At 45.3% G+C, this 14,764-nt stretch overlaps 1 protein-coding gene and 1 non-coding gene across 2 annotated transcripts; both read left to right on the forward strand.

Annotated features, from left to right (window-relative positions):
• The first annotated feature begins 361 nt into the window (after positions 1-361).
• LOC136484669 (small nucleolar RNA R71) lies at positions 362-468 on the forward strand. The gene has a single exon (XR_010766168.1). It is a non-coding gene; the product is annotated as a small nucleolar RNA R71 (small nucleolar RNA).
• A 13,100-nt stretch (positions 469-13,568) lies between these two features.
• On the forward strand, positions 13,569-14,350 carry LOC136480302 (early nodulin-20-like). The gene is made up of 2 exons (XM_066477887.1): positions 13,569-14,222; positions 14,330-14,350. The coding sequence occupies exons 1-2, from the start codon at positions 13,569-13,571 to the stop codon at positions 14,348-14,350; spliced, it is 675 nt and encodes a 224-aa protein (XP_066333984.1).
• Positions 14,351-14,764: the final 414 nt, after the last annotated feature.

The following is a 14,764-nucleotide window of genomic DNA, read 5'->3' on the forward strand; positions in this document are numbered from 1 at the left end:
TTCGAGGCAGTCGTTCCCCAAGTGTCTGAAGTTTTTGCACACCTCGCATGGTATATGCGAGTAGAGTGATTGGACGGTACCATAGGTTGCTCCTTTTATGGCATCATGTTTGTCCAAGTGTTTTATTAGGAGATCCAATTTTGCGGCCAGCATATCCGTTTCCTCCACGGTATGCATGCCGTCTTGTTGGGTTTGGAGTCTGTCTTCACTCTACCCGTGATTGGCGACCATCTTCTCTATGAGAGTCGTAGCTCCGCTGACTATGAGTGAGAAGAAGGCTCCTTCGGCAGCAGCATCTATGTGGGCTCTGGATGTGGAAGTTAGTTCGTTGTAGAAGTTCTAAAGGATCAACTAGTTTTCTATCTCGTGGTGTGGGCATGCAAGGATGTATTCTTGCAGCCTCTCCCATGCTTCTGGGATGGATTCTAATGCTGTCTGCTAGAAGTTGGAAATTTCTTCCTCAAAGGGCATTGGTTTTACCTATCAGGAAGAACTTCGCGAGGAATGTAGTGGAACACTTGTTCCATGTGTTGGTAGCTTCCCGGTCCTTGTAGAACCACTGTTTCACCTTCCCCAAGAGGGAGAACCGAAGTAGATGGAGTCTGATGATCTTAGGTGTGACATCCTTCATGACGACGGTGTCACTTAGCTCCAGGAAGTGTTGCAGATGAGCGTTGGCATCCTCACTAGGCAGTCTGCAGAACAGACTGGCCTGCACCTTCATGATTAGGCCAGTCTTTAGTTCAAAGTTCGCGTCGCCCATGTTGATAGTGGGACCAATGGGCACATTGGCAACTGTGGGGATGGAGTACTTGCGAAGCATTTTTTGGGCCATGTCGGTTGAATCAGATGGTGCTAGGGTGATGATTTCGGTTACCAGTCGAGTGCCCTCTAGGTTCTCAATGAAGATTGTCGGCAAAACGAAACCAGTCTAACACTATCCTGTTTTCACCCACAACAGGAAAAAACAAGCAAAGTTATCCTGTGTAAATGATGGTTACTACTCATGCATATTATCATGAATATGTCCTAATAAATTGTTTTAACTAGTGCCTTCCCCAACAACGGCGCCAGAAATGCTTGTTGATGTTTCTTAGCGTCATCACCAAGATTATCAGTCCATGGCAATGGCCCTAGAAATGCCGGTTGGTATTCTATAACATTTACAAAATAAATCCGCAAGCGCATGGAAATACTGTTATAGCATTTCACCTAGAAGTATTTTAGGGTATCGTTCATCTATATTGTCCCAAAGGAAGGCATGGTATAAAAGTCTCTAAAAGGGATATGAACAAGATAACATGACTGCATAATAGACCAAAGTTCATAACAGGGGTAAGCCAGGATAAATGTAGGATAGTGTGACACACTCAAGCCAATCTGAAGGATAAAGATAAAAGAAAGAATAAAAGAATATTCCAAAACTGGAGCAGGCTTATCCTAGATAGTTATGAGAAGATGAGCAGATGATCATACACATACATGGTTAGAACGAAACCCTAAACATAAGATGGCCTTGGTTACTAAAGACTTGGTTCGGGCATCGGATCGCACCTAGTCTGCCAAGTGATGATGGTCTATAGCTCTACGCTGTACCCAAATATGGGGGATTACAAATTGTGGATAGGGCTATCACCACCTACCGCCTACCCCTCAACCATGGACTACGAGGCAAACAAAGGTAACTTCTAGCTTAGACACCGCGTCTACGCTATTGGTTATGACTCTAGCATTGGCCAAGAACTTTCGTCTTTATTAGGAGTCCTTTACTAGAGTATCCACCAAGGGAATGGACAACGAACCCGCAAGTACATAGTAAACAAGTCACCACCTCAACTTAGGTCAGTTTAATCATGTTATAAGAAAGATTAAGCATAAAGTTCTATATGCTAATTTAATAACATAAGAACTTTGCTCTAGAATACTAGCATAATAGTATTGATAAGTAGAGAGCAAGGCCATAATGGAATCAAATATATTTCTCATACCAAAATCTCCAAGATGTCCAATCTCTTCACAAGAGTCTTGCCTAGCTCCAAATACTACTAACAGTAAAAGTACAAGTGGGGGGAGAGAGGCTTCTTGAGTGAGGTGTGTGTTGAAAAAGGTGTTCTACCCCTCTATTTATACATGTTTGAGGTCGGTTTGGGGTTGAATAAAATGGTAACTATCCTAAACTGCCTCTGCATGTCATTAATGAACCACCAGAGCATGGTGGGGCCAGGCGGTGCTGGGGGCGGTGCGTCCACACCTGTCTAGCCTGTCTTGCCACCGCTTTGCGCTGGTGGGTTTCCGACTGGCCCTGGGCTGCTGTCCCATAGGTGGTTGGCCCAGATGGGATAGTTGGATGGGCCTTCTTCTTGTTTCTTTGCGTAGATCAGCGTTTACGCCTTCCAGGTTTACGCCTTTTTGCTATAATTCCACCGTATGCTCTGTAAAATAGTGAATCACCAATACAAGTGGAACTATGTCAATAGTAAACATATATGTGTGTAAAACATGTTAGTTTTCTCCTTTTTGGACTTCAGTTGGCGGTTGGATTTGGTCAATAAGCACCGCCAACAGTATAGCGTAGGTGTTCGTCGATGTACAAGTTGGGGAATATTACCGACAAGTCTGGCACTTCCCCGTACTCTCCCTCACATCTCTCCCTATCAACTCTAGCTAGCTATCTAGGGCCTAAGCCCTTGGATTGAAGCTCAAGTGTCGTGTGCTCTTCCTTGGTGTGTGTTCTCGAATGAGGAGGGGGTGGCCTCCTTTTATAGGTGGAGAGGAAGGAATTATCTCATGGAATATTCCCCTCATAAGTGAGCAAACTGACCACCAAATCGATGTCTTGGTACATTGCATCTAAACCACACCTCGAGAGTCACCTTTGGAATGTTGGTAAGAAGCAGCCCATGAAAGATAGGCCCGAGGGGCCCCAGAAGTGGTGTGGGCGCACCCCAACTAGGCCCAAATGAGCCCAGCTTCGGTGGATTGTGTTCTTTGGGCTTCTGGATGGGTCCTGCTAGGTTTGACACCATTTGGAGAAGGTTTGCTTTGAGGTTTGGGCTTCTTTCTCCTCTTGACTGGGCCCTGATTTGCCTGGTAAGTGGGCCTTCTCCCCTTGGGCTCATGTTGGGTGTTTGTTTTTCTCTTTTATTTGTGTACTTTTGGCACGGTTCTTATGTTATCCTGACATGTCCTCCTACAAATGGTAAATCACCAAACCTTATGGAATTCATTAGTTATAAGTCCTAATTCTAAGTTTGATGTTCATTTGAGCAGATTTTATGTGAGTGTTGGTGGTTAGAAATAGGAGTTAAGGACTACCAACACAAACCTCATAGAATCCTATTAGGCATGCAATGATTAGCTGCTAGCGCTTTATTACTTGCAAATTGAATTATGATAGGATGCATGGTAGAATTGCTTGAAGGCCATTACCTTGATGCAACCATACCCCCTGCATACCCGGTGTTAGGTTAGACATGCGCTTACCTTGCTTGTTTTCTACTCTACTACACATTATATATGTGATATGATGCATGGTGGAGGATTGTATGTGAGTGACTAAGGCACTTGGTACCGATATCAGAATAACAACTTGGGGAGATCTTGGCGTGTGTTTTGGGTGTGTTGTGAGGGTTGAGTCGACCGAACAGAATTCTACGATGAGTCTACGGATACATGTGACATGAGTAGATTATGGGGAGGAGACTCTTCATGGGGTGAATCCCCAGAAGGAAGGTGCCACCGAGGAATGGGGTGTTGGTTATCCCCTTTTGATAAGATGTCTTGTCTAGTCCCGCTAAGGACTAGAATGTCGAGAGAACCAGTTCATAGGACCCCTTTCATATGCACCACTCGTTCTTGATGGGCTGGAAATGGCCTGCCAACTAACTATGATGGTGCCACTAATACTAGGTAGGAAGTTGATAAGTGTAGGGAGGTAAGGGCACCTAGCCCACACCCTCCTAAGATAGCGTGGTGACCTTAGTGTCCGGTACTACGTCTCATAGTCTCAGCATGCTGGTGGACTCTAGGGTGCCCCAGGGCTGAGTGGTAGGGTGGCATCATATCGATTAGGAGGTAGCCTGGTAACAGCCTAGGCAATGCATATGCCGATGATGGTGATCTTGTGGTTCTAGTTGTACACGCTCTGCAGAGTTGATCAATCTATACATATAGCTATGTCCACTATCATGGACATTCCTATGATCTACACTTCCCTTGATTAGTGAGTGGTGTATTCTCTTCTCTCCCCCTAGGTTGGTTTGGATCCAGCTGCTAGCCGATGAGGCAAGGCACGAGAGGGAGTCATCCTTGTCGCCTAGAGAGTGAGAGTGTGGTGAGATGTGTGTGGATGGGATGGATGGGTTGGAATTGGGTTAAAACTTGATAACAATTACTATATTGATGGACTTGTGTAAGAAAACTCCAACCATATAGTAGGCCTTTTCTCTTACCCTTGCATATCACTTACCACAAAGCAAATGCAAAGCATAGGGTGGGAGCCAGTGGCCAGTACAAATAGTACTGATAAATGTTTGATAGGTGACAAGCCTGAGTATGACTACGAGGGTGATGATTGGGAGGATTAGAGGTCTTATTCTCTGCCCAAGTCTGCCTGAGGAGATGGAGTCTATGCCCGATGTCATGTCTTCTGATGCTGTTCATGATGCTGTGTGCTCTGAGTGATTCTGCCAAGTGATGATGTAATAATGAGTAAACCCTTCTATTGTACTCTTTAAGACAGATATTTGATGTATGCACTATGATATCGACTGAATTTCGATAATGTGATGGCATGATCTTCTAGGACTATCACATTATGGTTTATATCTATGGATTTCCAATTGAGGAAATCATGGATCGTTTCACAACGGAATCGATCCGACAAGTCTGGTGCCCTGAGGGCTGACTTCACAACCTTCTCATGATTGTTGAGGCGATTGCGTAGATCGCCTCTGGGCAAATTAGCTGGTTGATTGGCCCTTCCTCCCCTATTCTGACCAGTCTGATGATGAGCTTCCGCCTCCCTATTTTGGCTTTAATCTCCAATCCTCTCATGAACAGATCTTCTAGGATGCTGCCCTAAGGAACCCGCATGGGATGGGTTGGCGATGGATGCTATATTTTGTCCATGAAGCTAAAGAGGAGCAGACTATAATACAACCTTGAGGTGTTGCAGCTCGGGAGTAGGATTGGGTATGTTTGCTGCTTCTTCGGATGTGAAGAGAACATTGGCATATGGGGTGTTAAAGACCCTGTGCCCGGCAACCTCATGGAACTCGGGCTTGAGATTACGCGAAGTAGATGCTAGTATTCCTTCACATTCCCTGCATTCCTGATTCCTTGCTTCATCTTCAAGCGCTATTGCAGAGCTGCCTGATCTTCAAGGCACTTACGCTCGGCTTCATTACATGTGATGCTATACCGCTCCATCTCTTCCTTTCGGTGAGTGGCACAATTTTGCCAACCTTGCCTATGTTTGTTCTTTTTCAAATGGGCATCCTTTTATTCCTCCATCTCACTGGCATCACTGAGTGCGTCAGCAGAGATATTTGATAAGTTTTTGCCACCCAAGTTGACATCCGGTGCTCGAAGCATAAAGACTTCCCGACTATAGCCGTAGCAGATGGTGTAATTGGTGCCCGACTTGGTTGTTGAGATGCTTGAGAGAATCTTAGTGGAGCCTTCTTCCTCAACAGCTGAGAGCATGACACCGACTTGGTATGGCAGTCGACTCATCATACCGACAAGCCGTGATGAATCTCTAAGTGGCCGGGCTCCTGGCCAATGAACGATGCTTCCTTCTGATGTGCTGGAGAAAACCATGCCCTGCTGAGCACCTATTAGGGGAATATCTGCCTTTGTGATCAAGGTAGATTGCATCATCTTTGAAGTCAACTCTGTATCCGAGTGAAATTCGAGCAAGTTGAACCGATTTCGAGTCCGAGTAGGATCGGAAATCAAAAAATTGTTGATTTTCTCGACGAGGTCTCCTAGTGCATCTTGGCAGCTTGCTGGAGCCGCTTGATCCATCGAGGTCTCTTCGAGGCAACCTTGGAGCTTGCCAAAATCATCCATTGTGCAGATCCAAGAACAGAAGACAAAGGATGATCCTGCTGGGAAAACCATAGTGATGTCGAGGTCCATCGAGCTCTCGATCATGAATTCGCCATAAGCCCCTACCTAGCATGCTAGCTGTTGGTGTTTAATGACTGGCAACACGTTAGGGGGTTACCCAGGATGGTGATTGGTGGGCTTCGGCGTATGTAGAACTCGATGGTGAACTCAAAGACAACAATTTGTACTGGTTCAGGCCGCTAAATAGCATAATACCTTACATCCAGTTCGGCATGATGCCTTTGCGTTAGATTGTTTTGTATGAGATGGTGTACAAGGGGGTGCTCTTGCCTCTCTTTATATAGTCTAGAAGGTAGGCACACATATTCTAGTCCTAGTCGGATATGATAGAAGAGTACTAGTTCTATTACAGAGACTATGTTTCCTAGAATCCGACTAGGTCGGTCCTTCTTGCCTTGGTGATCACGCCACCTTGTTCCGTGTCTTCTAGGCAGACCATGGGTCGGCCCATCTCCTTGCCGGGTAGTTAGCCCTATGGGGAACCCTTAGGATTCTGGTCCGTCGCTGATGTAGGGGATCCAGATCCGGCCTGTACCGTCATCGAGGTGGTCCTTCCACCCTCAGTAGACCTACTGTAGATGAAGGGGATCCGACTCCGGCTAGGGTTCAGAAAGATATGAGAGAGGGTGTGGCTAGAGAGTGGAGAGGGAGTCAAGCTGCTGTGCCGATGGTGCCTAGGGTTCGGAGCGGGGTGGCAGAGGGGGCAGCTGGAGAGTGGAGAGGGAGGCCACGGGGCTTGGCTTTGGAGCGGGAGGAGAGACGGTGCTGCTAGAAAATGGAGATGGAGGTGGAGACGGTGACTCCTTGTGGTTTTATGTGGTCACCCCAAAACAGCAAATGCCCTTGTTTGAAATCGATGGCGCGGTAAAAACCTATTTTCCACATGGAGGGCAAAAGAGAGAATCTATAATTTTCGGTGCGCGTGGGCAGCTCCAGTCTCTGTGAAATTTTTAGCCAGCAGAGACCAGAGTTTTATAATGAGTGTCTTAACCATCGGATCTCCCAATATTAATCCCCCAAGTTTCAGTGGACCCCTAAGTTTCGGTGGACGGTGACTCCTTGACATTGTTTATGTGTCGATGATGAAATTTTGCGGCACAAAAGGCATTCTAGCGAACTTTTCCTCTGTTGCGTGCCGTTTCCATCGCCGTTCGCCCTGGCCAGCGCCACCCACCCTGTGCTGCCTCTACCCTTCCTCCTCCCCCCGCACACCAAAACCTCTTGCCCAACTCATTCCGCACCGTGGGGATCTACCGCGCCACCATCTATCAACGCGCCACTCCTCCTGCGAGCAAGACTGTTGAGATCACCTTCTCGCCTCGGCATGGTGCGACCGTCTGTAGTCTCCTCTTTTTCATGATTCTTCATGCATCTATGGTGTTTGATGAAACGCCTATGTAATTTTTTTCTGTGTTGCAGATGGTGCGAGTTAAAGTAAAGCGGACGGTAACTCCACCACAGCCTAGAAAGAGGCAGAGAAAGGCTGATAGTATCCGAGAAGGAGAGGAACAAGCAACCAAAGCTATGCTAGCCCTGGAATCCGAGAATTGTCGCAGGCAGACTCGATCGGCCCACCGACATCAGCGGCGTGAGGAGAGTGCTGAAATGGAACTCACGGAGCTGGAGCTCACTGAGGACACTAGTAGAAATCTACACATCTATGACGAAAATCTTAATGACGAATTAAAAACTGTCATAGAAGATCAATTTCTATGACGAATTTTTTCGGTTCGTTATGGATCATAGGTGACACAGGGTTTCGTCATAGATCTCACGTGCAACTATTCCTGCTCATCTGTGACGATCTTGTTTAGAACTGTGACGACCAGACATTCGTCATTGAACTAATTATCCATATGTGACGAACGGATTTTGAACTATAACGAACGTCACTTCATCGTAAATCTCCGCATGGTCCTTTCTCCATCTAACGTATACCTGTGGGACCTGCCATCACTCCTCCGTGATGAACGTCACTTCGTCATAAGTCTCGTTACGGTCCTTTATCCACATGCCTAAATACATGTACGTATGCATGTGTATTTATATTTATACACGTGCGTAAATAAATACATGTACGTATGGATGTGTATTTATGTCCAGAGCTAATAATAGTTGTAAATAGAAAATGCCGTGGCTCTTCTCCCTCATATAATTAATCTAATCAGACAGTCTTTCTAATCCACGTGATTAGCTCCTAATAACTTAATTTAAGTGAATTATGAAATATTCGTTTTCTTTCTAATCCTCGTTTTTAGCTCCTAATCACTTAATTTACGTGAATTAGGAAATATTCGTTTTCTCCAGCTGGTTACGAAATCCATGCAGTGGCTCTTCTCCCTCATCATCATATAATTAATCTAATCCATGCCTGAGAATGAGTTGTGGCCCACCCCTAATCCAACCTTGACCCTATTTTCTAGAGCGGATGGCCCGATCCTGATCCAATCCGTTGGTCAGCTTTATATCCTAATCCAGCTTGGCCCCTTGCTAATAAAATCCCACTCCTATCCTGATCCTAATTAAATCTTAGGGCCGGATCCGTTAACTTAGCCCTTGGGCCCTACGCAGGCTATAGCTTGCAAGCCTACATGTACGCAGAAATACCCTTGGGATGCCTGCATATTCGCAGAAATACCCTTGGGTCCTGCGTAGGCTTCAGCTTGCACGCTTGCATGTACACTGAAAGGCAATGCTTGCACGTTTGCATGCATACAGAAATGCAATGCTGCAGATGTCAAAAAAAAAAAGAAATACAATGCTATAGATGTAAAAAAAAAGAAATACAATGTTGTAGATGTAAAAATAAAAATAAAAGAAATACAATGCTGGACGTTGGGCACTACACAGAACATTTGCATGTCTGAATCCTGACAGAAGTAGCATGCTGGATGTGTCTCATACACTACTAAATTTTTACCCTGTTGCAACGCCCCAAATGTGTTGCAATAGGCCCGAAATAGTTGCAATAGCAGAAATAGCAACATGATAAAAACGTTGGCAGGCGTTGCAGGTGCTTGCGTGGCAATAGACTTGTGCAACGCTTTCTGTGCGTTGTTGCAAATGCATTTTGGAATTGCAACACCTAGGGCGTTGCAACCTAAGATTTTGCTATGGTTGCATGTGTGGCAACAGTAACTAAATGCAACGCCTTAGGCGTTGCTAGACCATGCAATGGCAACATGCCCAAGTCGTAGCAAATAGTGCACTAGCCATGCCGAATGTGTGTTGCAACACAATGTATTGCCACACATATCGAGTGTGGCAACAGGACTTGTGTCGCAACACCAAGAAGTGGTGGCAACATGTTCAATTGTCATGCCCAAGATTTGGTTGCTATAAGGTGCAGTATCTATTGCTACACATAACGAGTGTGGCAATTGAGATTATGTCGCAACACCAAGAAGTGGTGGCAACATGTTCAATTGCTACGCCCAAGATTTGGTTGATATAAGGTGCAGTCGCTATTGCTACGCATAACGAGTGTGACAACAAGGATTATGTCGCAACACCAAGAAGTGGTGGCAACATGTGCAAGTGCCACGCCCAACATTTGGTTGCTATAAGGTGTAGTCGCTATTGCTACGCATAACGAGTGTGGCAACAACTATTATGTCGCAACACCAAGAAGTGGTGCCAACATGGGCAATTGCCACATAGACAGTGCCGTTGCTATAAGGTGCAGCCTCTATTGCAACGCGGAGTGTACATTGCTATAGGATATATTGCCACAGAAAATGGGGTTACAAATAGCCACTTTTACAACACTTTTCGTTTGGTGCCACCAGACAATATTGCAGCGCCATTAATTAATTAGAAACTCAATAGACATCAACAAAGCATTTGAATAAAGCCACTAAATCAAAATAGGCAATCATTCATTAAATAGACAATCCATTGTAATACTATCTACAATCACAAAGTTAAATTTGCTACGATGGAAACTTCATGAAACCTCAAAACTTGAAGGACTACAACATTTTCTAACATCTCTACAACACTTGCGGCCTTCCTAGCGGTGCTTGCACATAGCTTGTTTGGCAATTTATAATTGCTCCAGTTGATCATGTCATGACTCCAAGCACTCCATTAAGTTGCATCTTCCTGCTGAATGAAAACATTCAAATTAGCATATGGATTAGCAAATTTAATAACTTAGGCGTACATAGAAAAGATCAACTAAACGACATGATCAAAGTTCACTTCTTGTTCATAGAACATAGATGTTTAGACCAATAGTTATAGTTCTACATTATGAAAAATCAAGAGCTAAGATAGACTCAGTATAGAGCATCCAAAAGTAAACATTACTATGCAGATGACTGTGCAAAAGAATAGTTCTTCATCTTTTTTCAAACAGTGAAGAATGAAGTCGACAACCCATTGATATTCAATAGTTCTTCTCTAGAAAATGCATTAACGTTGTATGAAAACAAAATTGACAAATGCTACAGAAGGTACAAGCATGGGAAACCTCCTGCTACTCATGGATAGGGTACGAGTACGACACTAAATTTCAATCTACAAAAATAAAAAAAAAGTCTCAAATAATTAGAAACAATGGCTGGGCACAACACTAAGTTATGCATTTAGCAAATGATGGAACAATTGTCACGCAGCACACAAAAAAAGATGGCCTTGCATGTGCAAAGACTTGTATAAGAATAACCGCATCAAGCTAAGATGTAGCCATGAATATAAGGAATTCTGCTCATCCTCAAAATCAAAAAATACAGAAAGGATTTTTTCAATCCATTCCGAATACATAGTAAAATACATGGGCACAAGAGATTTATACAACAATAAAGGATACTGAATTTACCTCAAATTGTCACTCACATTCCATCATCTCATACAAGAAAATTGGGAAACCTGAATCAATAGAACATGATGTGAGCTGCAGACTTGATAGTGATCTGATACAGTGCATTGCAATTAAAGAAGTAGCATTGCTGAAATCTCATATATGATTCAGATAAATATTCTGCACTGCTGCATGTCAGATTGTCAGTTACATGGTAAGATTACCCTGCGCACTTCATTTTTGCTCTTTGTTGACCTGTACAGGATCTGATGCTCATGCAGTTTTGTTTTCTCTAGTTTAAATGCCTACCAGGTGCAATCTTAAAAAAAAAAATCAGTCAACAATATGTAGGCCAGTGATAGAACACACTACTATGTTGCTCTGATATTCCAAGTTGAGAGAATTTCACATATTCCTAGTTCTAGTAGTACAGTTTATTTGTTGTGAAGAATGCTATAAATATCTGCATTTTATGGTTTGTACAGGATGTTATAAATTGAATTGGCAGTAAGTGCATTTTATAGAAATGAAGATACCTGATTCCATCCATACCCCCCTCTTAGGTTCGTTATTTTGCTCACCTCAACTTAAAGAATTTATCATTTAACGCTAGCTGTGCAAATGACACTAACAAATATCTATTGGTCTATTTTCAAATCCTGGGACTCTTCTAGCTTGGTACCTCAAAGTTTTCAAAGTCATGTGTATTTTCTAAGCCTATGGTATGCTAGGAGATTGGTGGGGAAGGTGTCACTACAGGAAGGTACAATTTGTTTGTTTACTAATATCTAATTAGATTCCACTTGCACCAATGATGACACATAGACATGTACATTAATTTCCTTCAAGACATGTGTTAATGTTCTCTGAAGTTACTTATTCAGTCCTTCAAAAAATGTCTTATCTTCCATTAAAAATATAAATAAGGCTGGAGTGGAGTTTCTTATCTAAGGATCTTTTTCCAATAAAAATTTTGTGATAAGTAGAATGGTAGACCTTTCATATTGTAGGCTTTTGAGAAATGTATCTACATGTTCTTAAACCGAAAGGCAAGATATTTTGAGAAATAATAAAATTTGTCGGCAATTCTATTGTAGGCTTGTAATTGCCTAAAGCAAATTTCAGGAATAAGAAATAATCAAAGCAAACTGTGCAAACTGTTGACTGAAATGAGTACACTGAAAATGGGTTTAATCTGAATTTTTAGGAGCAATAGAGCAGTGAAGCTTACATTCAGTTCTTTTTGCTTGATCGTCTCTTTGTCATAGCATCAGTCAATTGTTTTGAAGAAATAAAATTGGCTGTACCATTCCCTTCTTTGTTTTGTGATTGATTTCGGTTAAGACTGGCTCTAGTGGTGCGCACCGTGTTACCTGCACTTGTCGAAGCTGCGAGTTGTGCTTTCTGGTTTATTTGTAGATTATTCTGCAACTCAATAAATTACATGAAAATATTAGGACTCATACCGTGCACTAATTCATGATGGCTGTAAACAATTTTCAATCTGAAATAACCTGATGTAATGTTGCTTCAATCTCAGGTGTTGTTTCTTCTCTTTGACTCGGCTCCTATTTCGATTGCACCTTGGTTAACCTGCATTTAAAATATATTATTACTACTGCTTAGCTCCCATAGACAGGAACTTAATTGATTAATCTTCTTATATTCAGTTTGAGCAAGCATATTATGGTGATGAGTGTCAAGTGAATACAGCAAAAAAACTATCAAAGCACAAACCTACTGACTAGATAAATATGCAAGTTCAAATCTTACAATACTATTACCTACGGTGATGCTCCTTGCCTTTGTGCTGTTAGCATTGACATAAACTCGTTCCGAAGTTGTTCTTTATCAGCCTCCCTTGCTTTCTGCAATTCTTCCATCTGACACTTATGTTCTTCCTTCTCAGCTTCCCTTTCAGCAACTTGGCTTTGGAGTTGTTCTTGGACCTTCTTTAACGCAGCCTTCAGCTCTTCATTTTCAATATGTGATGCCGTTTCAGAACGAGCCTGGTCCTCGAAATGTTCAGTTATTAGCTGCCTTCTACTTGGATACCTTGCCAATACCCATTACCGTGAACCTTGGATGATTTGCATCTAGTAGTTTGCTTGTATGCTGTCTCGAAAATAAGGTTTCTCTCTATTGAAGGAATAAAGTGATCTGGTGACTCTGTTTCTGTTATGACTGGCATTCCCTATAGGCGCAGGCCCAACAGTGGCTAGGGTGGATGCCGGTCAGAGGGGGCTAAAAGCCCATAGTTATTCTATTTTATAGTATTTTAAAGATAATTTCCTATTATTTATTAGAGAGAGGCTTATATATATTGTAAACACCCTTTGGGATTAATTAAGCAGAAATAATTATTGTTTCCGGCTTCCTCAGGGAGCCGGGAGAAACCCTAGCCGCCTTCTTTCTTCTTCCTTTCCATGAACAGTACCACAGCACTGTAGAGACGGTACTGTAGCGCCTCCACACTCTGCCTTCTCGCGCCTGCGCAGCCACGGCGCCTCCGCGCCGTCTTCCTCGCTCGCTCAAGCCTCGACTTTCCCCCTCCCACTCATACAACCTGAGATCAGTTCCCAGTAGGACTAGGGTTCCTATCACCTTGGTATTAGAGATTTCCAGGACGATGTCCACAGCTCCGCAATCCTCCGGCGTCCTGCCGACGCCGGTGTTGTCCGTTCCGCTGCCGTCCGCGTCCTCCGAACTCTCGGAGACCTCTGGCACCGCTCTCACCCTCAAGGGTTTAGCCGGTGTGATGGAACAATTTGCCCGCAACATGGATCAGATCGGCCGTACGGTGGATGCCCTCAGCCTCAACGTCTCCACCCTGCAGCAATCTATGGCGGGCCTCCTTCCGCCGCCCCCTCCACCGCCCACGTCGCAGCCGCCCCTGCCACCGCCTGCGCCGATGACGTCCCTTCCCACGAGTTTCTCCCTCGGCATGCCGCAGGGCAGCCAGGGGGTTCCCCTGCGTCAGCTGCGGTGGCCAGCCTCGCCGTCGCCCATCTCGTCGTGGGCACTGATGGGCACGACGCCGCCAGTCTACACGTCGGCTACCACCGTGACGCCGTCAGCCGTGTCCACCACCGTCGTGCCTTCGGCCACGGCGTCCGGGACGTTCTACGGGGGCACCAATAGGTCCCTGCTCTACGGCGGCGCTCCTGCCTCGTCTGCCGCTGGGGGCAGCGGCCACCCCGACGCCCACGCTCCGCCGCGGTTCTACAAACTAGAGTTCGCCACCTACGATGGGGTGTCGATCCGCTCAACTGGCTCAACCAGTGTGAGCAATTTTTCCGCGGCCAGCGTACTCTCGCCTCGGATCGCACGTGGCTGGCGTCGTACCATCTCCGTGGGGCGGCACAGACCTGGTACTACGCCCTCGAACAGGATGAAGGCATGCCGGCCTAGGAGCGGTTTCGCGAGCTGTGCCGGCTCCGTTTCGGTCCTCCAACGCAGGGCACCCGCTTGGCGGAGCTTGCCCGGCTGCCCTTCACTTCTACGGTGGCGGACTACTCCGAACGCTACAACGCCGTCCTTTGTCATGAACCCGAGCTCAACGCCCGCCAGAAGGCCCAGCTGTATGTGGGGGGCCTTCCCGAGCACATCAAGTGCGATGTGGAGATGCACCACCCGCAAGACCTACAAACGGCGATGTACTATGCGTGGGCTTTCGAGCGTCGCATGGCGGCGTTCCTCCCTGTCCTCCAGCAGTTGCAGCAGCGGGGGGGGGGGGGGGGGGGGCGGCCCACGCCCCGCACCGATGACGCCGGCTGCCCTGGCCCCGGCCCAGCCGGCTGCCATTGCCCAGCCAGCTGCCCCTGC

This window comes from Miscanthus floridulus, chromosome 9 (genome assembly GCF_019320115.1).
Source record: "Miscanthus floridulus cultivar M001 chromosome 9, ASM1932011v1, whole genome shotgun sequence".
Classification (NCBI taxonomy): Eukaryota; Viridiplantae; Streptophyta; class Magnoliopsida; order Poales; family Poaceae; genus Miscanthus; species Miscanthus floridulus.

What these genes read in the sequence shown, in the direction of transcription:
- LOC136480302 (XM_066477887.1), top strand. Translation starts at nt 13,569, where the DNA reads ATGTCCACAGCTCCGCAATCCTCCGGCGTCCTGCCGACGCCGGTGTTG. An exon ending in GCTCAACTGGCTCAACCAGT is followed by an intron (nt 14,223 to 14,329) that starts GTGAGCAATTTT and finishes GCCCTCGAACAG; the next exon opens with GATGAAGGCATGCCGGCCTA.